Source organism: Morchella importuna (genome assembly GCF_003444635.1).
Source record: "Morchella importuna strain M04M26 chromosome Unknown Morimp01GS039, whole genome shotgun sequence".
In the NCBI taxonomy this organism is placed as follows: Eukaryota; Fungi; Ascomycota; class Pezizomycetes; order Pezizales; family Morchellaceae; genus Morchella; species Morchella importuna.
Genome location: NW_025763436.1, coordinates 1 through 25,818, shown reverse-complemented (window position 1 = coordinate 25,818; position 25,818 = coordinate 1). Strand labels below are relative to the sequence as shown.

Here is a 25,818-nt window from a genome sequence, read left to right as displayed (position 1 = left end):
ATCAAATCACTCGAACCTATAACACCAGTGAGGATAATGTGACTCTCTAAAAGGTGGTTCTAATCCTGGAAAAACGCTTTATAAACCAAACGAGCCATCTCTATTCCACGTTTCTGCAACACTACCATACCAACAAAGCAAGTTAAAAGAAGAGAGAAAAAATGAACAGAAGATAAAGAAAACAGAACGGTTTAATAGACAGGGGGATATTCTACAAGTCCCATTTCTCCACATCCTTTCAATGCCTATAACAACCTTAAACCCAATCCGCTCCATCCCTAGCTAGTAGTAGCAAGCTTGCTTTTCGGGAAAAGAAAAGAGGAAAGAAGAAGGAAACCACAGATCGCTTTTTTATGTAATTCCAAAATGGAAGTAGAGAAATCACTTGCTAGAAAAAACAATAGGAAACTCTAGATATTATCTACCCACAGGCAAAACCAACCACTCAGTTCCGTTCCTGGACCCTCAAACTCTGAAGTCTTGCCTCCGCCGCAATAACCTGTAGTTTTCGCGTTAATCAGTATTTTACCTTCACAAGAAAAGAAGAAATTGACATCGATTGCTAGACAGGAAGCTTACATCAACTGCCTGTTGCACCTCCAACAGCAACCTAGCCTCCTTCAGCCAGTCCTTTGCTAGTGTCCTTGACCATCCGCTCAGCTGGTTCATCTCTCTTGCCGCACTGTCAATATCGCCCTCCTGCAAGAAAGTCTCCGTGCGGGTCAAGATGCTCTCAACATCATTTCCTTGCGCAAGTCCCTGCTTCCTGAACAACACCTTGCTCAACAACCAACTTGATGCGTGTCCTGCAAAGCCGGCGTCTTCCGGAAGAAGGGCAGCCTTTCGGACCTCTTCTGCAACACGGCGGAATCGGTCGACCAGCTGGGTCTGTGTAGGTACACCCTCCTGGTATGCACGGGGGTTTATGGACGCAATTGCAGCACTGACCACCCCATCGTCACCTGCAACCTCCTTCAACGCTGCGACCTCACGCAAGAATGGCTTGGGCTGCTCGGGGGACTCGTATGCTGCACGGACAGCCTCAAGGGCAACATGCATTTGCTGTGTCTTTAGGTTCGCATCAATGACGTCGGCCCATGAAGTTGAAAGTTTGCTCAATTCGTCAACGCTGTTGGTCAGTTCCTGAAGTTTCCCAAGCCTGCCGTTACGTTCCGTCTCAACGCGCTCTTCAATCTCGCCAATGAACTTCCTCTTCATCTCGATTGCCTGCTCAAGAAGCTCATTGCGAAGACGTTGCTCAGCAATTTTATGGGAGCGCTCTAGCTCGTTGCCAAGACGTTCGCGGTAAGATTGGATGATCTTCTCGCGCTCGTGCTCGAACTCTTCCTTCCATTTATGCTCTAGGTCTGATACTTCGCTGTTGACCTTTGACACGAGGCTCTGGGCAGCAGAAGCAAATTCAACATCCTTGCTTTTGAGCTTTTCTTCAGTTGCCTTTTCCAAGTCACCTTTAATGGTTGCAATTTGCGCATTCAGGTGTGAAAGCTCTGATTTGGCAGAAGAAATAACATCCTCGAAAGCTTTGGCGCTACCGCTGTTATTAACAAGGGAAATGATGGTGTTGACCACTTTAACGAGATCCTGTACTACGGGGTCGTTGACACTTTCCATCTCTACGGGGCTAATGGAATAGTTGCTTCCGCCACTCGCCTTTCCAAGCTTGGTAACACCCTCAACCTTCGCCGAATCCTTGCCGGTTGGTCCTGTCTTTTCACCTAGAACAGTGGCCTCGGCAGGCTTCTGCTCTGATGAGTTCGCTTTTGGTCCCCCGGTCAATTCGGCCCGTTCCGCCTGCTGATCCTTGGTCCCCTTTGCAGAGATATGTGGGCCATGCTTGCCTACATCTGTTGTCTTTGGCTTCTCTTCCTCGTAGTTTCTCCATGTAGCACCGGATGAGCGGGGGATTGTCACCTTTGGCAGGGCCTCCTTCGCCGGCATAAGACGGCTCAATGCATTAGGGAAGCGCCTGCGGAATTCACGCTCCTCAAAGTAAAGAACTGCCTCTTCTCCGAACGGAATATATTCCGTGAAGAAATCATGGAAATTGTCCGACTTGAGAGAGTAGAATACCCCACCACCGAATGAAAGACTAGTCAATAGTGTGAGAGTGATAATGAAGTTCCGTAACCTGTGTGTCTTCTTTACTGGATTACTACCCGGCGGCGGTGGGGGTGCCGAGTCTGAAGCTGGCTTGACCGGTGGAGGCGGCGGTGGAGTAGCTGCAGCAGCAACAGGCTTCTCAGCCGGAGAAGAGGGGGTAACAGTTTCGGTCTTCACGGCAGAAGAACTTGTGGGTGCCACGACAGGCGGTGCAGTCTGTGTCTTTGGTCCTGCTGGGGTCGGCGGTACTACCTTAGTGGGGGAACTCGGTGAGGCACTCGTAGGTGTTACAGGGCTCGCAGACTTCCTCACGGGCTGGGGCTCAGAGAGCGGTCCCTTCGAGCCGATGCCATTTCCGGGGGTTTTGATTTCGCCGGGCTTTGTAGATGTGGGGGTTGATTGAGGGAATTTGATATCGGCCAGGTATCGCTATGTGGAGGGAAACAAGGAAAGAAATTTTCAATTTCGGGTCAGCCCAGCTGTAACAATCTCTTGATCTTGACATTCAACACAACTCTCGCTGTATCTGGGGGTATTTAAAATGATAATCTCTCTCTCTCTCCTCCCCCACACGGGATGGGATGGGATGGATGGTGGGTGGTGAATAACGAACCTGCTGCTGCTTCAGCGCATACTGGCTTCGTGCGATATTTGCAATTGCCCTGGCGGGAGCGGCGGAGGACAGGCGCAACATTGCAGGCCGGCCTACTCTAGGGACGGAGGGATGATGAGGGCGCGGGGGGGGGGAGGGGGGATGGAGGGGGGTGGGTTAGACCTGAGATAAAACGGGGGTGGTGGTTGAATGTGACGATTGAACTAGGAACTGCGTTCACTACTGTACTCTGCTCTAGAGTAGATATGATTTGATTGATAGATTGATTGCCGCGGGTGGTTGTCAACAACCCCGGTAGAAAAATTGTTCCGAGTATTTTTCTTGATGGGTATGGGTTGGCAGGCTTTTGTTTCTACTCCGAGTGTCCGTCCCATCTACAAGTAAGTCGTCCACGGTCTCCGCCGGAAGGAAAAAAAAAAAAAAAAGGTGATGCAACAGCAAGGATATTCCGGGCGCTGCTTATGACAACATCAGAGACATTCCAGGGAGGGAAACTTGACGCAATCTATCACCACTCAATTAATAGATCCCGAGGTTTCTTTGTGCACTTTAGCTCAAATCCAAAGGTTCACAATTTTGGCCAGAACACACTCGAATTAAGATTTTTTCATCGGATCTTTCTAAAAACTCATCACCACTTCACAAAATTATAATATAACTAGTTCTTCCAAACAACCAAAAAAAACTGAAAAAGGACAAATCAAATATCTGTTTATATACTCATTTATAAGTCCGAAAACAAACAAGAGACATTCGTTACCGTGACTAGACCTCAACTCTCCTCATATCGCTTCTCAAATTGCTCGTACGCGAATCTCTTCCTACAAGAGCCAAGACATTGGGGGGTATTGTATCTGAAAGGGCCGGAGCGAGATTGAGAAACAAAGTAGATAGTATGTAGAGGAAACATCACCATTAAACGTAATATTCTTCCTCCTCCCTCCCACCTTCCCTCCTGCCGCGACCTGGCTACTGCATTCAACACAATATTATCTTTGCAACCCTTCGTTCGCTCAAATTCGGCTTTGACGCACGAGAGTATAATAAGAAAGAAAGAGAAGAGTGAGAGAAGAAAATAGAAAAACAAGAGAACCAAATTTCGACCGAGAGAGAAAGGAAGCTATTGATACCACATAAGAAAAAGACACAAACAGATACGGGCTCGACCTCGCACACAAAGAGAATACCCTGATCACCACCACATCCATTCTGAATTGCCCATTTACACATCGAATGTCCCACTTGACCTCATAACGAACATTGGCAGATTTAACAATTACATCCTTGCTGCTGCGCCGCTGATCCGCCCTTCAGATCAACTCCTCGCCCGCCCGCACCACCTGCGCGACCGCCTCTAGGGCCTTGCTGGTCGAGAGGCAGCTTCTTTGCGATGGCCGTGAAGAGTTCCTTCACGTTCTCTGCAGTCTTTGCCGAGGTCTCAAAAAACAGGAGACCTGCTTCCCGTGCGTAGGCCTCGGCTTCTGCGGTTTCAACAGCTCGTTTTGATGGGTCGGATGCAAGATCGAGCTTGTTACCGGCGAGGGCGATTACTATGTTTTCGTTTGCTTGTCGCTGGAGCTCCTTGACCCAGGCTTTTGCTTTATCTAGTGAAGACTGGAGAGAACATGTGTTAGTTCGATTTGTTAAACCGAGTCTTTTAAGGAGATTTTAGGACGAACAGCTTGTGTGATATCGTAGACAACTACTGCGCAGTTGGCGTTACGGTAGTACATGGGCGCCAGTGATTTGTAACGCTCCTGGCCAGCAGTGTCCCTATGATCCGAGTAAAACGGTTAGTTTCAAGTCACTCTGGAGCGAAATCCTCCAAGGAACTAAGCCGAGGGAAACTATAACGATAACACTCACCAGATCTCAAACTTAATAGTAGTGGTCTCATCGAGGGCGATAGTTTGCGTCAGGAACGCAGCACCGATGGTAGATTCCCGGTAGTCGTCAAATTGATCCTAATGGACGTAACGTCGTCAGCAAAGAGCTACCCCGAGAAGTATCACCGGATAGAGTAGGTTTGCACTGACTTTCACGAAACGGAGTACCAACGAACTCTGGAAAAATTAAAGGTTAGATAAGCAAGAAGCCGGCAAGACAAGAAACCACGACACGAAGAGGACACACCTTTCCAACAGCAGATTCGCCTAAATGCGGGGGGTAAGGAACCAAACGTTAGCGACAGCTTCCAGAGAGGAAGAATGACCAATCAAGAAAGTTGGCGAGAGAAGAGTATATGACATACCAAGAAGGACAAGCTTGAACTGGGCGAAACGTTGAGACTGAGTTGATGCACGGGGATGAGCCATGGCGAAATTCGGATGTGAAGGTTGAATAGAAGCTGGTCAAGGAGTTTGAGATTATGAAAAGAGAGAAAGGGAGGAGTGATTGAAAAACTTGATAGTGTTTGGCCGGTTCGTTAAAGTTGGTGATTGTGGAGGGGGGTGGGGATGGGTGATTAAGAGGTGGTGATTACGGTGATTACTGTAAACTGTGTAGATAATGATGATGGGGGGAGGAACTGGAACAAGGCGTCGGGAGACTCGTAACGGTGGCGGTGCAGTGCCTAATTTATGGTGATTGCGTAGTTTACCCTTTTTTTTCTATGGGAGACAAAAACTTTCAAGGTTTTCTTTCTTTCTTTGAAATATATCAAACCAGGTCACGGGGAAGAGGAATATTCAGTTGGTGTTTATGTTTAGTTGATCAGATGTGAAGCTTGTTCAGTTCTTTCGTTGAGGTGACGAGGACTTGTGTGAATGCTGGATTGGACACGCGCGAACACAGAACAGAAGACTGAATACGATTACCGCAAAGGGTCACTTGCCAGCAAAGTGCAAGAGAACTGGCTAGGACGGCTTTTAACACGAGTGGCTGGAGACGGTGGGAAGGCTTACCGCATTGGAGAAAACTGCACTGTAAAAGGAAATTCATTCACTTCATTTGGACTAGCACTTTAGGCAGGGGAGAGCTTCGCTTATCGCAGCGGTCCCTGACATCTCACTATCCAGCAGCCAAGCCTAGTGATAGGTAGAGCAAGCACTGGCACTGGTACCTAGGAGCTATCCAAGGTGGTGTAGGTACAAGTAGTGAAGCTCGGCCAGCGTCCTGAGTGAGAATACCTGCAACCAACAACAGCTTCTGTGTCTTTCTTTCTCTCAGTCCATCTGTAAACTCACAGTATCCTACCATAGTTTTATCTCATCTGTTTCTACGAGTCTACACCATCCGTGAATTACATACCTCCCTTCCACAGGTACTAGTGGTTATATAGTGTTCAGCTTGAAAAAAACATCATGGCTACTGACGGCGGAACTGCTCAAGTCTACCCAAGCAAAGCTCTGGGCTTCCTGAGTATGTACTATTCCTTTGCTCTTATCACTCTCTCCTCTCTCCCCACACACCCCTCACTTCCCTAGAAGCCCTAGCCCCCATCCCATCATCTCCACAGTCTAAGCAGTTTACCCCTCCAAGCCCCCCTCCTATCTAACCTTTTCTAGCTCTCGGTTCTTCCATCTATGAGGTCCTCACCTCTCTCCGCCGCTATCCTCGTGTGTTTCCCTCAATATCCGTCATCTACGAAGCCAGTGCTCCATTATCCACACCCGTCGTCCTGCTCCTCGATGCTAATGGCCTGCGTCTCCGCTTCGATGGCCAGGACCAACGTCTCCGACTCATCGAGGTCCTAGACTTCCAAAAGTCCCGACTGACCTACAACGGTGGGGAGCTCGCAAAGGCTGGCACTGGTACTGGTGGCCCAGCCTTCCGGAACATTTACAATAAGCTGTTTGGCCCTACTTATCCGGGGGAGTATATGGAAGACCAGGGGGTGTATGTGTTGTCGTATCCGGGCGTTGCGTTCTCGTTTCCTGTGGAGAAGCAGGATAAAAAGCCGGATGACTTTGTGTCATTACTCATGGGGTCAAACGCACATACTGCAAGCAGTATGGCTATATATAACGGCTCCTCATGGTCCGATGCCCGGGATGGTCTATTTACAAAGCCGGTAACGACCCCAAGATCCCCAGGAATAAACAGTGCAAGCGCTCGACTCTCATCTGCCAACGATGAGGTTGAGCTAGTGCGTCTCCATGATGACAATAAAGTCGAGCTTGTCCGAAGACACAACAAACCATTCTGTATAACCCTTCACTTGACAACACCGCAAGAGCTTGTTGCAGAGCTGGGCCCCCCAAGTGCGATCTACCGCAAGAATGATCACCGCCTATCCATCCATAGAACACACTCGATGTCCGGTCGAGGTATTCAGGATGATACGGATGACACTGAGCCCGAGGACCCCCCGTCCGACGACGACAAAGATGTGTCTGATGTCTCTGCAACAAGCAACAGTGATTACTTTTATAATTATTTCCAACACGGTATCGACATTTTCATCTCGTCCGCCCGCTCTTCATATCACCCGGTGGCCACGAAGATCATCCTTCATGGCAACGTCCCTGGCTCTTTTGAATTCCAAAGATACCGTCGGAGTAGATGGGTTATCGAGCTAGCGGACACGGGTAAAAAGAGCGAGTTGAAACTGCACAGCGAGATGTCATTTGACGAGGCACTGCCGAAACTGCGGGAAAGGTTCGGAGAGGGTCAACGGCCAATGCTACTAAATCGAGGAAGTGATTCTCCAAGCAGCAGCTGTGAGTTGCTGGGCGGATGGGAGGATGGTGACAATGGCGAAAAGACAACCACCCTGGCTGGAAAAAGCGCACCGGAGGCTACTTTTGGAAACACTGAGTTATTTGGCTTCCCAGGATTTATTTTTGAGGTTCTGAAGAACCGGGCGGTATCGTCGTTGACTGTATTTTGATTTTCAGTCTATTAACTGTAGTTTATTGGCGCACGGTGGTTTTCTTTTTCCTTTCCTTTTGTTTTCCTATTTTACATTCGTAGATGAGCTGAGGACATTTTCTGATATTTTTTGTTTACAATAAGACTATATCTGTAGGTTCGACATGACATGATGGAGCGCATATACCTCTAGATAATAATGGATAGTTTATATCTTGTCATTCCAAAGCATCCCCAACTCAACACCTTGTGAAGCAGAGCGGAACCGTTTCTTGTTATTCATCAGTTACTCCCTGAAATACACTTACATACATGATATAGAACAGCTCTGGAGAGATAGCTCACCAACAAGCATACACAACTCCAACTCCAACAACCAACTCCCCCTCTATTCCTCATCATCAGCATCACTCCCACAAGGCGCATCTGCCCCACCGCACTCAGACTCAGCAGCAGCGACACTACACGCCACACCCGCACCTCCTCTTAGCAGCCTCCTTCACATCCCTCCGCGCAACCATCTCCTTCAACTTCTTGGCCCGTTTCCTCTCCTCCCGCGCCTCCGCGCGCTCCCGCTCCTGCTCCAACTCCGCCGCGTCCCGCACCTCGCGACGCACCTTGCGGAACCGCTTCTCCCGCCGCTGCGCCGCCGTGTGCTTGCCGCTGTCCGTGGCCGGCGAGTTGTCGGAGCCGTAATATTTATCCTCGTCCTCTGTGTCCGAGTCTGAGCCAGAGCCAGAGCTCTTCTCCTTCTCAGTCTTCTTCACGTCCTTAAGCTTTTGCTTCCCGCCCCTTCCCTCGTTGCTACCCTCATTATCCTGTTTCTGCTCCTGCTCCTGCTCCCACCTCTGCTCCCGCTCCTGCTCCTGCTCCCGCTTCTTCTCCCGCTTCCATAACCGCACCAGCGGTCAGCCCGCCAGCCAACGCGCCCCCGCCGCCGCCGTCGCAACAGTGGCCGCCCCACCACCCGCCACCACACCCGAGGCCGCTGTCGCCGCTGTCGCCGCTGTCTCGAGTGCCGCAGCGCCATACCCGCCCACGACCACGCTCTGGCAGAGCGCAAACAGGCTTCCGGCACCGACGGAGCCAACTGATGCAATGCTGCTGCCCACGACGCCCGCGGCGAGGAGCGCGGGGACAGCGAGGAATGGGGCGGCGAGGAGCGGGGCGGCGGCGGCGGTGGTCGCGAGGAGGGCGGTGCGCGCGCGGGGGTTGTCGGTGAGGTAGGTGCTCACGTCGTCTAAGGAAGGGGGGGGGGTTAGCTGGGTGGGTTACGGGGGTGATTGGAGGGGTTTTTTGGAGGGGGGGAGGTGCGGACCTACGACACCCATTTTGATAGATGCGGTGTTAGTTGTAGGAGTAGAGTAGGTTTGGTAGGTACCGTATGGTAAGTAGGTATGCTTTTTGTAGAGCTTTGTAAAAGCTATCCCTAGATTTTTAGGTGGAATTACCTACGATTATCATCTAGGAATAGGTGCTATCTACCCTCAGCAGGCAGGCTCGCATGTGTAAGCGCATAATTCAGGCATCTCATCATTTGGTACTACAGATACCTGTATTCGCTTGGGGGCTTTCCTTGTTTTATTTCTTTATCTTTTTTTAGAGATGAGCTCGAGGGTATCATGTTTTGAGATACTCTACTAACTCGACGGCTCTCTATCAAGATCGAGCTACTTCCTATCTGCTACCCTCAATATTAGTGTCAGTAGTAGCAGTAGAGACCAATAACAAAACACAACACCCACTGCCAATCTACCAATATGCCAGTCTACGGAGTACCGGGTGCTCTGCGGTCTACAATTACAGACATATTGTACACACTGCGCATAACCAGCAGCCAGTCCAGTTCCAGGCCACGGCTTGGCGGTGAATCATTTCTCCCACGCGGCTCCCCCCGTTTCGGTACTTTACAGTGATCAGAATCTGATAAGTGAATGTTGCGGTGAATACATGTATTTGTCTCATCACTTTTCGCTACACCCTAGTACACGGCGACGACGCGCTCCTTTCATGTTTCGCTGTTTATAGTTAACATTTCTGTCTTTTTTTTGCTACATATATTCTTCTTCTGCTAGCCATGGCTTCCAACAGCAACCCAGACCCGAACAGCACCGAAGAGGCCCATAAATCACTGCGACACTCGCTGCTGGGCCCGTCGCTGCTCAAGGCCGGGCAGGACCGCGTGAACCAGCAGAAGGTTGGCGAGATCATCTACAACGCCTCGAAGGGGTCAAAGTTCTTTAAGCATGAGGAGCGGAGGGACGAGCAAGTATGTTACTTTTTTTTTGTAGCCAGAAAACAGAACAGAATAGAACTGTAGTAACAATAAAAAACTCTGATCCGACCCGCACAGCTTACAAAACGCATCGAAGGCATCTTGAAGCGCAAGAAGGAGCTGGAGGCGCTCGATCTGTCGGTTTATGTGAAGAAAGTAGACGAACAGGTAGCTACACCAACTACACCACACCACACCACACCCCACTACACACATGCATAAAACCCTGACTTGTTATTATTATTCCTACAAAAAATAGATCGCAGCCCTCGAAGCCAGCCGGGACCTCTCACAGACAATCGTGCACGTCGACTGCGACGCCTTCTACGCCTCCGTCGAGGAGCTCGACCGCCCGGAGCTCAAAGAGGTGCCGATGGCCGTGGGCGGCGGCGTGCTGACGACGTGTAACTACAAGGCGAGGGAGTTTGGGGTGCGCAGTGGCATGGCGGGGTATATTGCGAAGCGTGAGTATATCACACTCCTGGTGCCTCTTGCATGTGGGGCTACGGACTGGATAAGTGGTGGCTGATTTGGGTGGGTGTAGAGCTGTGTCCGCACTTGATCTTCCTGCCGCTGAATTTCGAAAAGTACGGGCAGAAGGCGGAGGAGGTGCGGGAGGTGCTGGCGAAATATGACCCGCGATATGAGGCCGGGAGCTGTGACGAGGCGTTTCTGAATATCACAAAGGTAAGGTCAGTGTGGCAGTAGCTAGTGGACTTGGATCCGGATATTGGGATGGCAAGAAATATCTGGAGATATGGAATTGGATATCAGGGGGCTTGATAACTGAGTATTCATCCAGTACTTGGAAGAGCACCCAGAGATGACTCCAGACACAGCGACAGAGCAGATACGCGCAGAGGTGTTTGCACACGCAAAAATCACCGTCTCTGCTGGAATTGCGCCAAACGCTAGGGTAAAGAAAATCTTCATTCCTATCATTACCCCCCGATTAATATCTAAAACACCGTGAATATAGTTAGCCAAAATCGCCTCCAACCAGAACAAACCCAACGGCCAATTCGTAAGTCCTCCATCCCCTCCATCTCCAGAAACCTCTTCCTTACCGCCATTCCGGTGATTGCCAGCGAATCCAACCCACCGTCGATGCAGTCCGCACCTTCATGTCCACCCTCCCTGTGCGCAAAGTCAACGGCGTCGGCCGCGTCTTCGAGCGCGAGCTGCAAGCCATCGGCATAAACACCTGGGGCGACGTGCACCCCCTCCGGCACCTCCTCCAACCCCTCTTCAGCGAAAAGCTCGCCTCCTTCCTCCTCAACTGCCACCTCGGCCTCGGCCGCACGCACGTCCACCCCGTCGACGAGTACGAGCGCAAGAGCATCGGCACCGAGTCCACCTTCTCAGACCTCCGCGGGCCCGACCCGCTCCGCGCAAAGCTCCGCAGCACCGCAGTCGAGCTGGAGAAAGACCTCGCAAACGCGGAGCTGAAGGGACGGACGGTGAACCTGAAGGTGAAGCTGCACACGTATGAGGTGTACACGAGGCAGAAGGCACTGGGCAGGGCGATATGTACAGCGGAGGAGTTGTATAATGCGGCGCTGCCGCTGCTGGCGGGGTTGGAGGTGGAGTTTCGGCCGTTGAGGCTGCGCTTGATGGGGTTGAGGATGACGCAGCTGGTGGATGCGAATCGGGGCCCGGGAAGGCTGGAGGAGCTGTTTAAGAACGCGGGGACAGCGGGGGCGGGGAAGAGGAAGCGCGAGAGGGACGATGAGGGGTGGGAGGTGTGGCCGGAGGAGGAGTTTACGCAGATGAAGGCCGCCTCGGGCGAGCAGGAGGAGGATATCCTACTACTATCGCAGCACGAAGTCGTAGATAGCGACGAGGAGGAGGGCGAAGAGACTTCCGCCGCCGCCGCCGCCGCCGAGGTAGCGGTGAACTCCAAGAACGCGAACGCCCCAGAGCAGGCGCCCGAGGAGGAGAGGTGGCCGTGTCCAATCTGCACGCGCATGCTCCCGGCAGAGGATGCGCTGTTTAACGAGCATGTGGACTTTTGCCTCTCGCGGGAGACGATCAAGGAGGCGGTGAAGGGGTCGTCGGGGCCGCCGGACCCGCCGGAGAAGGTGCAGCAGCACCAGCAGCAGGAGAAGAGGCCGAGGTTGGGGGAGAGGAAGAGGAGGGGTAATGGCGGGAGAGGAGGAGGGAGGGGCGCGGGTGGGGATGAGGCGGGGGAGGGGCTGATTAGACAGTATTTTGTAAAGCCGGCGTAGATAGATGGATTGTAGACTGTAGACTATAGAGTGGTGTGGTGTTTTTTTTCTATTTTTCTTTTCTGCTTTTTTCTACTTGGATGTGTTTCATGTCCTTCTGCTTTGGTTTTTTCTTTTCCTTTTTTATACCTGGGAATTAGTGTAGATTTGAAGCTGAGATGGGATTAATCGATTGTGACCTGATAGAGATAAGTTGGTGTGTACTTGTAGTTATCGATGAAAACTAGAATTGTAGAAAGATTTATCATATCCCTCTGATGCCGTGATATCTCTAACATGTACATACAAGTACATAAATGTACCTTTTACCACATGTTGCCGCGGTCTAACGGACTCATTGTCACTTTTGTGTTGGTCCGTTGAAAATTCCATCACCGATTATCACTCGTGGCATCTGGCCGAACGCTTATAAGCCACCCCACCGACCCCTACTGTGTGCACACTAAAAGAAGATTGGGGTACATGTTAGATAGGTGCTGCTACATCTGCCGGCCGTTTGTTGATGCTTAGACAAGAGGTAATCTGCAGAGTGGAAATTTAGCCTTCGCAGCTGTGCGTGACTCTACATAGAATATTATAGAACTAAGCCCAATAGCAGAAGGGTGGTCTATGTCTTTAGTGGCTACTACTTATAGGCATCAGGGACGACTCATAGAGTTGCTTTCCCGCCTTCCTTGGATAATATACCAACTTTTAAAACCTCAGCACACTACTCGCTGACGTCGCCAGTATGAGCCACTGACCTACTATCCAAGTTCCAAAAGATATTCTTCACATAAAAAGGCCGATTTACAAACTCCCATAACGCCAATATAATCTCGGCAACATCAGCCCTGTAAAAAAATAAAAACGAAAAAGTAAGGTAGAGGGACAACAAAGGGCAAAACCCACTCAAGTACTCCCCCCGCTCCTATTCTGCCCAATCAGCCCCGCCATCTCTAGTAGCGCCTACACACACCCGTTAGTACAACTCCTCACAAAAGTCCTAATTCCGGAAGATAGTAAACTCACCCTATCCGCCTCAATATCCTTCCCCAAATTGACCTGGCGTCTCAACAGTGCCTCCCGCTCCTCCCACGCCCACGCCTTCCTCTGCGCCTCCGCCTCACTATCCCCGCCGCACCCCCACACCTCAATCTCCTCAATCTCAAACAGGTCCTGCCACTCCTGCTCGTCCCTGGTATCGTTAGTGTGGAACGCGCCGCCGTGCCCAATGTGCTGGAACACGCCAAACTCGAGCGCCGGGTCGAAGGTCAGCGAGACGGGGCCGAGGTTGAGGTAGGGCCCGCGCTGGCTAGACTTCATCTTCTGCACAGGAGAACCAAAGCCAATGCCGTCGTCTTTGTTGAAGTAAGCGTAGTCGGTGGAGGCCGTGGAGGCGTGGAAAGTGCGGTGCGTGGGCGCGAGCTGGAAGAGGATGCTCTGGGAGTCGCCGAAACAGTCTGGAATACCAATCTATTGGTTAGCCGTCTCAAAACAGTGTGGGTTTGTATATATATATGGTTGGCAAACCTCGGTGCGACACTCGCCACGGGCGGTGCATGTACACGCCGTAAACAACCCTCTCATCCACCTCCCCGCCCGCGGCATACTTCCGCGGCGGCAGCGTATCGGAGAACATCTTCTGCTGGTGTGTTTCCGGGGTTCTAGAGATGCGAGTGCCGGATACTAGTAGTATGGTTGGAGCGGTCCATTTTACGACTTTGGTCTCGAACGAGCCCATGCTGAAGCCTGCCTCTGAGCCGGCATAGAGAGGCCGCAGCCGCCTCCAGAGATTGTCGCCCTTGATGAAGAGGGAAAGCTGGCTGAGGAGGTTCATGTCTAGGATCTTGCCCGTGTGGGGGAGGAGTGGTTCGACTTCAGCTACTGCTGTGGAGTTGTCGACCTTTTTGCAGAAGAGGAGGTGCTCGAAGAGGGGGCAGAGGCCGTCGAATAGGAAAGGCTTTGAAAGAGAGTGGTTAGCTAGGACTCAGGTTATGAGAGGATAGTCCTTACCATTGATTCCTTTATAGTCTTTTTGAAATCTCTATATAAAATCCCCTTCCCATCTCTACTCTTAAAAGATCTAACGACACACTCCGCAGTATCCCTCAATTCCTGCAGAGCCTCTGGTGTAGAAAACCTCTCTGCAAATACTGCAATCGGCTGGTTTGGCTCCAGCGGCGCGGCCACCAACAGGAACGCCACGAAATTTCTCAAATTCTCCAACGGTATGCGCGAATGGCTAATATTCGACTTCTCCGCCTGCCCAAACACCTCAATCGCATCCAGCGCATCTAGCGCCGCCAGCGACAAATCATCGTCATCATCATCCTCATAGTACTCAAACTCCATTTCCCCGACCTGCTGCTGCTCCTTCCCCCCCTCACCCTCGCTCTCCTGGCGGTCATACACCGCCAGCGACCGGAACAGCAACTTCACCGGGTCCGGATGGCGCTTCAGCACCTTCTTGTACCTGCCCGTGAAGATAGTCACGACCTTCACCAGCGCCTCGAAATTCAGGATTGCTGGCGACAAGCTCGGGAACGGAAACGCACCCAGGTACGACGTTGACTGGAAGATGATTGAGCCGACCTGCAGGCAGTCTGGGATAGACAGGAAGCGGATCAGCGTGTCCTCGTTCCAGTACAGGAACCTGCCCTCGGAGTTTGTGCTGTCGGCGAGGCTGCGGAAGTTGTCCTTGAACGAGTAGAGCTCGACGCCGCTGAAGCATTTCTGCGCGAACTTCTCGGCGAGCTGGAGAGAGAGCTCCTCTAAGCTCCCCGCGTTAGCTAGCTAGCTACATTGTAGGTTGTAGGGGTTATGCATGTGTGTGTGTGTGTATGGAAAATAGCGGACAAACCTGCAGTAGCTTTGTGGACTTCGCCGGATTGACCCTGTCCCATGGCGGATGTATTTCGTCTTTTTCAGGCTGTAGAGGAGCGAGGAAAATACGGGAGAGCTAGAGAGATGACTGTTGTTTGCTTGAGACCTTTGGACCAGTGGTGTGATATGAGGTCACTTTTGAGGCTCTGGCAACGGGTAGGCAGCCCTAACCCTTGATGGGACAGGGAGCTATGAATACACTAGAATTAATGATCAGCTGAATGTAACGTCCGATATACCCCACTGGTCTGCTATTTTAGAAGGTACCTACAATATACAATGCAATATGTACTCTCTTGCAGTGCTCGGGTGCCTTCGGTAGCGAATATGGCTCTGTGGGTTGACTTGTGGGCGAATCAAACGAGGCAGAGTATGTAGCATTTCGCCCGGCGAGAGAAATGATCTCGGGTTCAACTTTTGGAGGGGATCTTAACAAAGCATAACCGGGGTTTCCGGTCCCAAAAAGCAAGGGGCGGTAACCAATCAAGTGGTTCCGCCCTTTTTGCTGTCCCCATATTATCCGCAGTTGAATAATCATTGTCCAGTATGTACATGTGTGTTGAGGGCACCACCATTTTACCCCAGGATCACCCAAGCTAGATTGGCTGTCAACAAGACTTCAGAAATCTAAGCACTCATGTTATCTTTGGGGAACTACCTATATTGCACCGGCTTATTTGTTGTTCATAAGTTTTGACTCGATGGATGTGCAGATAACCTTATCTTGCATCTATCCACTAGCAGGCTCGCTTTGTCAGATCTCCGGTCTGTGCTGCCTGCTCCCGTGATGGAGTAGAGATGGAGGATGAGATAACAAGGACTTAATTTGTTCTGGTCGATTGATGAGGATGAACTTCTGCAGATAAGTAGAGTATGCTTGCTAGAGTAGAGTATCCGGAGTAGCCACCTTTATTTATGCTAGTGCATATTCACTAGGCTACATTTCTCATTGGATCGCTGCTGCTGGTCACGCGGCGAACTGTTTTCTGTCAAAGATCGATTCCACACTTTATCACCAGCCTCCGCGGCCAGAGGCAACATCTCAACTCCAGTAGGTGTCAAAGTCGAGTTTTGAGCATAACTGTAACCGTGACAGCTTCACCCAGAGTCTCGGTTCCTGCGAGCAGAAAGAAAAAAAGAAAAGAGCTCTCTGTAGCTCCTATCACAGCGAAATCTGAGCTCACACCCGAGTGACGACTCATGAACGCGGCAACAGAACAGAAGGCACGCTAGCACTGGACAACGTGCAACACCAAAAACCCTTGCATGAAGAATTACGGAAGATGTTCCATCCATCCGCGCCGAATGTCTCATTTCCATGCTTCTTTTTTAGAGTAGACCCTTGAAAATGTAGAATCGATCTGGGGCGGGCGCTGCAGGTATGTATTGGCACGAGGGGTACTCTATGTAGCTAGGTACGTACCTACTCTTCCAGCGAATGTGGGGGCTTGTAGGTACTACATACATTGAGGATCACGTATCACGTATCATGCATGGGGATGAATGATGAGCACCCAGATGCTCTTCCATCTGTGGGCTATGGGGTTGGTTCGTCGGTTGTCTCGTTCGCGCGAGAAACGTGTGTACCTGCTACCTAATGAATTGCAAAAGACGGGGAAAGGGCAACAACATAGGTACTGTATTTAACTTCAGCCTTATTTCTATTTAATTTTGATAATTAAAAAGTACACAGCATTGATTTTTTTTCTTTTCAATCCAAGCCCAGTCGACGTACGTCGCGACCAATATGCTGATAATAATGAGGGGTTGGTTACCTCTCCAGCTAAGCTACCCCGCCGCGGTTGAGCGGGGGAATTTAAATCACCCCCCCATTTCTCCCCACCAAGAAAAGTTCCAGCGGAAATCTCGGTTTCGGGAAATTATTATATTCTGGACCACTCTTCGGCATATTTATGTTAATGGGTCGAGCCCGCCGCTCAGAGACATGGCGATTGCGGCACTAGCTATATGTATGTAGCTTCGCCCTTTCTCTTCTACTCTAGGTACTGTGCAGCATGTGCGCGCGTATTTTTGGAACTGGTGCTACGAGTGATATAATATGATCCTCGTGAGCTTCCCGGACATCTCGGCTCAACCAACGTCATATTGTTTTGGGTGGTACGTTTCCGCTCATGAAGCGTAGATCAACCCCACACAATCACAGATCTGTTTTGATAAAAAGGCGCAAGGACGCGTGAAAGGATTTTCCTTGTTAACAATAGAGTAAAAAGGAGATGTTACGTGTGAGGCAGGTTGGCCTGGATGATAACTCGATCCATGAGTTGCCGGTTCCACTGGGACTCAGTCACTCAGGTCCCTACAGAACATCATATGGGGACTTCGTCGTTATTGGTGTTGAGGTTCGCAGTGTTGCTGCATTGAGGCGATCCCAACCCCCTAGAGGTGGGGGTACCCGAGGAGAACATCAGTGCCTGTAGCTGGCAGGCTGTTCCTTTCATGATTATGAAATTTAGGCATTCTAAGCGTTGGAGTAGAGGTATTCCAGCCAACAGATGTCTAGACATACGAAGTGCCAAAGTCCTCGCTTGTGTTTCCCCTTTGAAACATCTAGTCGTAGTGAGTTAGCGGCTGCTTAGGTATTAGTCGTCTAGCTAGCACAGTAATCCCTAGGCTAGCTACTGCACTCCGCAGTCAAGGACCCTTTTTTTCCTTCTAGGCCGTACGGTACGTGGAAGGCGGAGCTTCGGAGGAAAAACAAAAAAACAAACACAAAGAGCCCAAACATCCAGATCAATTGCTTGTTTTTTTGTTTAGAGAATCGCGTTATGTCCACTGCCCTTGTGACCGATGACATTGAGAAGAGAAGAGGGGGTTCGAACTACCCCGCGATTACTGACCCATTAATTGAGAAGAGGGAGGAGGTAGGGGGGGTTGGAATAGAAGATCGATCAGTGGAGTGGTTGCTATGTAACGCGATTCCTGACCGGGAATCTAAAGTCCTAAACAACCATCCTTCAAGTCGCAGCGACTCTAACCTGCTCAGTCGTCATCCCGCTCGGTTCGGCATAGAGTGAGGGTGACTGCAGGCAGACAAGACAGACCAGACAACGGGGGGGAGGGATAAGCAAGCAGGCAGGCAAAGCAAAGCAAAGCAAGCAGACCACTGGTGAGCTTCAGCTCTTGCACGGGAGTGGGTAGAATAGGGTACTCTCCATAGAGTTACCTGCATGCAGCTAGCCTGGCGGTGTGAAGGGAAAGTTGGGGTGAAGAAACCTGTCTGACTGACCGAATGAGAGTGAGTTGAGTTGGGAACAACTGACTGACCACGAGAGAGCTTGGGCAGGAGAGTTCTTCAGAACGTTTGAGACTCGAGAGAGACGACGACGACGGCGGTGTATCGTGGTCCTTTTCTCACCTTACTTCCCCATACTTCTTCACACTCCTGCACTTACACCAAGTAATAACCCGTGCCTACCCTCCCCCCTCGTCGTCCTCTCGCATTCACACATTCACCCCCTTTAGCCTTTCATCCTTTGGCATTTCGTTCATTCTTCCACCCCCCCCACACACTTGACGATCATATCCAAGAGCAATAGCATAGTGACAACAAACATCACAACACAACAACGTACATACATTAGTGCAGCATCGTCACCGGCACCTCAACAAAAAAACCCAATACAATAATTACTGTTTCGTTCCTTCCCCATACCCATACCTCGAACCTGGAGTTTAGGACTATCGTTTGGGATACACCCCATTCCACTTAACCTCTAGCAAAGACCTTTCCATTCTTTGCTCCGTCGACTGCAACTGTGCCCCTCACGGCTGTCATGCCATTTGCGCAATGAAAGTTCCCGTCATGACAATTACAGCATCTACAACATCCACTACGACCGCTCCTAGCTCCACAAACAACTCAAATATGTCATCCTCAGCTGATCCAAGATTACGGAAGAAGCCCTCTGCCATGTCATCCACTACTACAAAGCCAACTACTGCTAAAGCTCCCCTTCCTCCACCCACAACCCCAACATATCCCCGTATGGCCCAGCGTCCTACAGTTTCTCTCTCAAGCACCACGATATCCAACCCTACGCTTCACCCAAACGTAACAACTCGTTCGCCTCGATCGACGAGAAAACCCAGAGCAGACACCGTTTCCTCCGGTGTATCTCAATTGCACATCCCCTCCCGACCACCCTCCGCGGCAGATCTTCAGAGGCCATCTAGCGCTACTGGATCTCGAGTTTCCGTGAGATCAGAAAGATCAGATAGACCAGACTCTCGACAGTCACAGTACAGGTCGGATTCTCGCCAGTCGCAGTATGGAGCTGTCAGCCCCAATCCACGGTTTTTTCACGCAACCGATGCGCGAAGTACAAAGCCGACGCCCAAGGCGCCGCCCCCCTTAAGGCACGAGTCCAGCAGCACCGGAAAGTTCTTTTTTGCAAACAGCATACAAACATCATCGCGAAGTTCGTCCCCAGCACCTTCACCCCGAGTGCCCGGAGTTTCTCCCATGGCCATACTGGGTGAACCCCCTAGCCTTTCACCGTCACTTCCAATTTTGGCGCGCTCAGATTCTCGTGGTGGTGGTTCAGTTGTGGGCGCACGGCCTCGTCCATTGTCCATGGTGTCGCAAGGACCGTCGTTATTTCCGGAAACCCGAAACCATGTCAAATTTGTATATGCAAATGGGACGGAAGAAGTGCTGGAACCCAGAGGGTCGGAAATGGGCAGGGGTTCGGAAATTGGCAGATCGGAACTTGGCAGGTCAGAAATTGGTCGAGGGTCGTCGGAATATAGTAGGGGCTCCGAACTAGGAAAAAGCTCGGAAAATGGATCTGTTTTGCATTCACCCAAAATTCCGAGTTCACCGAATGGAACTTATTTTCCATATACGAAGCCATTGTCACCCGCGGCATCGCCTAATCCAAACATTGCACCAACCTCACCATTTCAAAGATCATCACCTCCAAGCCACTCGCGACGGACGAGTCTAGACGGAATAGTAGCCCGACATGGACGAACACTTTCGATCAGTTCGATCATTGATATGGCGGATCTCTTAGAGGAGGAAGCTTCTAAGGTGCCGGAAACTCCAGCCGAGAAATATGCGCGGCGGTCATCATCTCCCCCGGCTGTAATCACACCAGCTCCACCGGCAATGACCGCGAAGGAGAGGATTGCAGCCAGGGAAGAGGCCGCGGCAAAGGCCCGGAAGGAACGACAGGTATGCAATCATGTTATTCATTTGCATAAGGTGTAGGTGTTTCCTACGATGCTAATCTCAACTTTTTAGGTTCTTGATTTGGAAATTTCCAATGCCTCCTTGCTAGCGATCAACAAAACACTCGAACGCCAATTGAAGAAGCAGACAGCCGAGCTCAGAAGGTATCGACGATTGTCGCGTTCTGGGCGTATTCCAGCCTTGCCACCTAAGAAGAAGAAGAAGCGGAGAGGTTCAAACGAGGATCCGGAAGATAGCGAAGGTTATCATGTGAGGGATGGTAGCGACCTTGATGCCGAGTACGAAGATGGGGAAGACGAGGAAGAGGAAGAGGAGGAGGAGGAGGAGGAGGAGGAGGACTCCGATACGACCGGAGAAGACGGCAGCGTCGGGAAAGAGAATTGTGCGGACGAAAAGAGATTGAAATTAGACCTTTCAAAGCACCAGGAGCTTTTGGACAACTCCGCCAAAATGAATGCCTCCTTGAAAGGGTGTCAATCAATCGTTGACCAACTCATCATGGAGGCAAAGAAGGCACTGGAGTACAAGATCCGGGCATCGGACGTCCACCTCGGAGGCAGGATTCTGAGCTACGACGCGGAAGAGACCGAAACGGAAATAGAGACAGAGGCGGAAGAGGGGACGGATGACGGTCATGACGATGACCAGACGGAAACTGAGGATGGGGAGGACTACGATGATGACGATCTGGATAGTGAGGAAGATGATGATTTAGAGGAGATGGAGGAGGTGCATCTGCCGGATGCCAATGGGATAGGCAAGCCGATATATCTGCCTACACCCCTGGTGCAAACTGTTGACGGCTATGTATAAGATGGATGGGGAGAACCATCTTATGCGGGCATTACAATGGGAAGATAAAAGGATCCCGAAAGAATAATAAAGAGCTGTTTTGGGTTATACCCCATAGAGGGAAAAACAGGATGTTATCGTTGTTGCTGTTCTTTGGTGGGAACCACGTGGGTATTTTGATATTAGCGGATGGCGTCGAGTTTTTTAGTCTTTTGTTTTTTGCTGCTTAAGGAAACGGGTTAGGTTTTTGTGGGATGGCTTATTTGATCTTTTTTTTCGGGCCTTCCGTCGCCTGTCGTTTTTGTCTTGTGTGTTTGTGCGCTGCTTTGAACCATTGACAGCCGTTTTGCTATTTCGTATGTTTTGGGTTTTGCATTCCTTGCCTCGGTCCTGTTTCTTTTTGTTTTTTTCTCCTTTGGAAAAAAGAATATCCATTATGCATTGCAGCAACTTCTCCCCTGCCTGCTCCCCCCATTCATGAGTTATGACTCGCACACATCATCATCCTCTTTTTTTTTTTTTTTTAGAAACCTAAGCTTGCCGGTATCTCTTTACACTTTTTTTCTGTTATACGCTTCTTGTATTATACGACCCCCGGAGTGGGATCTTTTATTTAACCTTTTTCTTTTCTTTTCTCTCTGATACTGGACAACTGGATTATGAGGAGTGGTGTTTTTTTTTTTTTTTGTGTGTGTTTGTTTCTTAAGTATCTTGGTTAGCTTACCTTATACCTACATTACATTACATCCTATCATTACTGGATACATCTTTTATCTATGAACCGCTTTTTGAGCAGCAATTCGTTCTCTGTGCGTGTGTGTTCCTGATCCTTACTCAGAGTGCGGCCAATGTGAATAGCGGCCCGTAGTTGGTAGAAAGTACAACGCCTACGTATAAAACACTGCTGTAGGCTCAAGCGGGGGTGGGTGGGTGGGTGGGTTTGTCGATATATACAATATCCAATTGTGTTTTCTTTTTTTTTTTTTTGTTACCTCTGCAATATCGCATCCCGAGCGAGCTTCCTACTCCTTGTCCTTCGTCTCCAAATCCTTTGTCGCCGCTGCAGCAGCCATAGCCGCCCTCCTCCGCTCCGCATGCTTCTTTGCCCGTTCCGCCATCTATCCACCCGCCACACAGCGTCAGCCCACATCCCTCTCCCTGTCCCTCCCTGTCCCTCCCTGCCCCCAATTCCCCGCTCCCCCCACCCCACCACCCCACCAGCAAAACCAAAACCAAAAGAACACAGAGAGAAAACCCACCTCCCTATCCTCCCGGTCCCTAATCTCCAACTCCTTAATCCACGCCGCCCTCTTCTCCTCGCCCTTCCTCTCCGCGACAACCGCCTCGACGGCGCGCTCCTCGGCGCGCTCATTCTTGTAGTAGAAGGACCCCGCGATCATGGCCGCGACGGTGAAGCCCTGCGCGTAGATGCGCGCGCGGAACCATTTGTTGGTTGCGGCCTTGTTGCCGGCGCGGATGGAGCGCGTGGCTTGTAGCAGGGCGAGGCAGGTTAGTGCTGCGCCTAGGGGGTTGTTAGTGAGGTCTGGGGTGGTGGAGGAGTAGGGGAGGTGGGGTGGAAGGTGGGGTGGAAGGTGGGGTGGATGGTGGTGGGGTTAATTGGGGGGAGGAGAGGGAGGGGGGGACGGACCGAACGGGATGAGGGGCTCTTCCTTGAAGCGGCGGGTAAACTTTGACCAGCGGGACTCGTCGTAGAAGTCACTGCAGGTCATTCTTTGTTAGCTTTCCCTTCATTGTACTGTACTGTACTGTACTGTACTGTACTCTAGCTAGATGGCTGTGAGAGGGGAGAGAATGGAGGGGGGACGGGGACTAACGGCGACTCATCGAATGAAGATGGGAGCGGGCGGGAGGACATTGTGCTGCTTCTCTGAGATGGTGGTTTTCAGTGCTCCTGGTTGTGGGTGCAGGTGTTGGAGGTTGTAGATTACTGTAGTTGTGGATTGAGGTTTGGTGGTTGCGCCAGAGTCTACCGACGTCACAAGGATACGAGATAGCCTAACGGGGTACCGGGGGGTGACATATCTATCATTGGCACCTGGCCCGGGTATGGCGGCTGGCATGGGGAGGCGTATTTGTGGGTCCTAACTTGCGGTGGGGGATTGTGTCAATTGTGTTGCGGATGTCTGTTTGGGTGGAGGGAGTGTTAGGATAGAGGGAGAGTGTCTGGTTTTTGTAATTGTCTCTTCTCTCTTGGATTAGTCTCTATTCATGAGTGTCCCAACCCAACCGTCATGTCAAGACGAAATTCCCAGCCATTTCATTTACGACCAGAGTCTCAATGGGTGTCTGGTTCATGGGCTATGACTCGGCTGTGAGCAATTCATGGCAGAGAGGCTCTCAATCTACAGCAACTATTACATGTACCGGGGGTTGAGGGTAAGTATGAAGAACCCGTCGTGATAGGTTGACTTATATGCGGGTTGTATGCGGGTTCTGATTGGCTGGTGTTAGATATCAGCCACGTATGTAGTTGTGAACATGTAACGGGGGTGCCTGGAAAGGGCGCGACCGTGACTTCGATCAGGTAGATAGGCAGAAAGGAATTCGACAAGCTATCCTTTCGGCTCGTTCGATGGAAAGATAGAGTTTCATTTGTTTGATCGTTATTTGTAGTCTAGAAACTTAATAACTTTAAGGGGGCTCCTCGCTGGTAAAGACTCGCTGATCCCCCGAAACCAAGCTGGGGCAACCGAGTTCCTTTATGGAAGTTCGGCGCCCCTTCCTTCATTACCTCTTTCCTTTTTTCACTGGCCGTCCGCCTTTCAAATAATCTGGGGGCACCACCTATTTTCTATCAGGGGGAGGAGAAGAGTTGCTACCACACCGCGGACGAATTTTCGTCCGAGTCAAATCTCGCAATCCTTGCCAAGAAAGGGTCGGGATCCTAGGAACTAGAGGAAACAGCCGACCAGACAGCAATTGCTTATTCAGTGTATTTAGAATAGATTTGGGTGTTTTTAAAGCAAAGGTTTGCTTTGGTAGTTTGGGTCGCACTCTTACTCCCCCCAAAGATGCACCGGGCTGAAACAGGAGGGTTCCGGCGGTTCGACGCTCCGGGGGTTATTTTTGGGGGTCTAAAACGTGTTTATTTTGCAGTGTTTCCTCCAACTCCGCAATGCGTTCATTCAAACCCCCAAATGGACCGGAGCATCGCCAGGATCCTTTCTGACGTGGTAAAGCATATTTTCCGGGGCATCGGCTGCAAAGTTATTGCGCCTCAAAGGTTGAATGCCAAGGTAGGGTAACTTATGTTTGGGGTTACCCTTCCTTATTTGGTCTGCTCGTCCTGCTGCTCTAGTTTTGGTCCAGTCGTCTAGCTTGACTTGTAAGACTTCTTGCTCGCCAGGATCTCTACCCTCTATACCAATAGAGGTAGGGGCGCATCTGCCCTTCTCTTCACCCATCGATGAAGAACCAGCTGCGGTTAACCTAGGGCCGTATGGCTTGACTGGTAGAACAGGTATTTTTGTAACAGCCCTCCTGTGGCCCTGTTACACTACTCCTCCCTCCGGTAGACTCGTCCGAGTCTACCTAAGGTTTTTTGGTAGGGGTAACGTTGATGGAGCAGGGGGGGACACGAAGATAAAAATGTAAGGCTCCTTAGACATATCAATAGGTCATAGACACCATGGACAGCCTCTAACAGATGTAGACGGGAGGACATGCCCTCGCCACTAGTAATCGCGGCTAGACCGTCATCTCGCAGCGAGCATCAAAAGGGTGGTTTGTGGGGCGCGTGGCAAGATTAAGGCACGTGCCCCACGAGATCTCGGTTATTTTTATTATAGTTCTGGTGTCGGTGATATATTTTTCATAGTGTATAGCTATTTATAACATCACAAAGGATTTCTCATTACACGATAGGACATCCTACTAACGATGACAATCCTTACTAGGGGTTCTGGTGATCCTTTAGCGGAAAGGGAAGCGAAGAGGCGGTGGAGCCGGTGTTCTCGATACTCTTGTTACACAGCGTTAGCCGGGTGTCGTCGATTATGCGAGCTGCAAACCAACCGTTTCGATGCTCCCAATATAGCCCCTTTTCGTAACTACCTCAGCAGTCTTGATGCGTGGGCTTGCAGAGCGAATGCCGCGGGACCTGGTGATTGGAAATGCTGAGTTAGGGGGGGGTAGCAGCTCACCCCACCCCTTCACCCCCCGGGCCGACTCCTAGTAAGGGAGGCTAGGGGGGGGGGGATAAAAATAAAAATTCGGGGGAGGGGGGGGGGAATAGAAGACTGCTTCCTTGAAGCACAACCTTCGGAGGTTGGGCTGCATGGCCTCTGCCCCAATTTTTGCATGCCCTAACGAAGTTGTGCCGACCTTTATCCGGAGGATTAGCATTAACGAAGTAGGGCATGCAGCCCTGTCCACCCTGCAGACCAAGGCTGCTGCTCACCAGCCTTGGTCTGCATGCAGTGAAAAAATAAAGGGACCCTGTTGCAGTGCGGGAATAGCAGCTCTTTTATTATTTCCCGGTTTCAAAGCCTGCATGCAGGTGTGGAATACCCCCTGCATGGCTCGACGAAGTCACATGTATTCCCAGCATGACCCCGGCTCCGGCAAAAGGCCATGCATGGCTATATCGTGTATGGGTCATATCTTCGGCTTCTTGTGTGAATACCCAAATCTTCTCCTTCCCACCTAACGATCCCTCCCAGCAATAATCCAGCAGCATCTTCCCTTGTCCCTGCAGGGGAATAAGGGAAAATGCGGCCTTGGTAACAACAAATTCTCTCATTCATTTCCCTTCTTTGCTGGGAAATGAACGGAGAGGAGCCGGGGCTAAAAATAGAAAAGGTGCAGGGACCCTAGGGAGGCTAGGGCTGCATGCGTCCACCTTCGCAGAAGAGGGTGCATGCACAAACGAAGTTGT

At 50.7% G+C, this 25,818-nt stretch overlaps 8 protein-coding genes across 8 annotated transcripts; 3 read left to right on the top strand and 5 right to left on the bottom strand.

The window, feature by feature from the left end:
• Positions 1-445: 445 nt before the first annotated feature.
• LAJ45_09775 (uncharacterized protein) lies at positions 446-2,815 on the bottom strand (the record flags this gene model as incomplete). The annotated part of the gene is made up of 3 exons (XM_046119314.1): positions 446-499; positions 580-2,550; positions 2,735-2,815. 3 exons carry the CDS (start codon positions 2,813-2,815, stop codon positions 446-448), a joined length of 2,106 nt encoding a protein of 701 aa, XP_045967389.1.
• A 1,188-nt stretch (positions 2,816-4,003) lies between these two features.
• On the bottom strand, positions 4,004-5,049 carry LAJ45_09774 (uncharacterized protein; the record flags this gene model as incomplete). The annotated part of the gene is made up of 6 exons (XM_046119313.1): positions 4,004-4,348; positions 4,414-4,507; positions 4,601-4,698; positions 4,771-4,797; positions 4,868-4,887; positions 4,986-5,049. 6 exons carry the CDS (start codon positions 5,047-5,049, stop codon positions 4,004-4,006), a joined length of 648 nt encoding a protein of 215 aa, XP_045967388.1.
• A 987-nt stretch (positions 5,050-6,036) lies between these two features.
• On the top strand, positions 6,037-7,565 carry LAJ45_09773 (uncharacterized protein; the record flags this gene model as incomplete). The annotated part of the gene is made up of 2 exons (XM_046119312.1): positions 6,037-6,094; positions 6,241-7,565. 2 exons carry the CDS (start codon positions 6,037-6,039, stop codon positions 7,563-7,565), a joined length of 1,383 nt encoding a protein of 460 aa, XP_045967387.1.
• Positions 7,566-7,754: 189 nt separating this feature from the next.
• On the bottom strand, positions 7,755-8,877 carry LAJ45_09772 (uncharacterized protein; the record flags this gene model as incomplete). The annotated part of the gene is made up of 5 exons (XM_046119311.1): positions 7,755-7,817; positions 7,892-7,934; positions 8,027-8,433; positions 8,497-8,786; positions 8,865-8,877. The coding sequence occupies 5 exons, from the start codon at positions 8,875-8,877 to the stop codon at positions 7,755-7,757; spliced, it is 816 nt and encodes a 271-aa protein (XP_045967386.1).
• A 746-nt stretch (positions 8,878-9,623) lies between these two features.
• On the top strand, positions 9,624-12,049 carry LAJ45_09771 (uncharacterized protein; the record flags this gene model as incomplete). Its single annotated transcript, XM_046119310.1, has 7 exons — positions 9,624-9,815; positions 9,900-9,989; positions 10,081-10,285; positions 10,366-10,508; positions 10,624-10,737; positions 10,801-10,845; positions 10,910-12,049. 7 exons carry the CDS (start codon positions 9,624-9,626, stop codon positions 12,047-12,049), a joined length of 1,929 nt encoding a protein of 642 aa, XP_045967385.1.
• A 649-nt stretch (positions 12,050-12,698) lies between these two features.
• On the bottom strand, positions 12,699-14,934 carry LAJ45_09770 (uncharacterized protein; the record flags this gene model as incomplete). The annotated part of the gene is made up of 7 exons (XM_046119309.1): positions 12,699-12,739; positions 12,793-12,795; positions 12,949-12,997; positions 13,061-13,491; positions 13,562-13,991; positions 14,045-14,802; positions 14,892-14,934. The coding sequence occupies 7 exons, from the start codon at positions 14,932-14,934 to the stop codon at positions 12,699-12,701; spliced, it is 1,755 nt and encodes a 584-aa protein (XP_045967384.1).
• Positions 14,935-18,722: 3,788 nt separating this feature from the next.
• Positions 18,723-20,942, top strand: LAJ45_09769 (uncharacterized protein; the record flags this gene model as incomplete). Its single annotated transcript, XM_046119308.1, has 2 exons — positions 18,723-20,111; positions 20,181-20,942. 2 exons carry the CDS (start codon positions 18,723-18,725, stop codon positions 20,940-20,942), a joined length of 2,151 nt encoding a protein of 716 aa, XP_045967383.1.
• Positions 20,943-21,943: 1,001 nt separating this feature from the next.
• LAJ45_09768 (uncharacterized protein) lies at positions 21,944-22,797 on the bottom strand (the record flags this gene model as incomplete). Its single annotated transcript, XM_046119307.1, has 4 exons — positions 21,944-22,039; positions 22,181-22,443; positions 22,570-22,640; positions 22,757-22,797. The coding sequence occupies 4 exons, from the start codon at positions 22,795-22,797 to the stop codon at positions 21,944-21,946; spliced, it is 471 nt and encodes a 156-aa protein (XP_045967382.1).
• Positions 22,798-25,818: the final 3,021 nt, after the last annotated feature.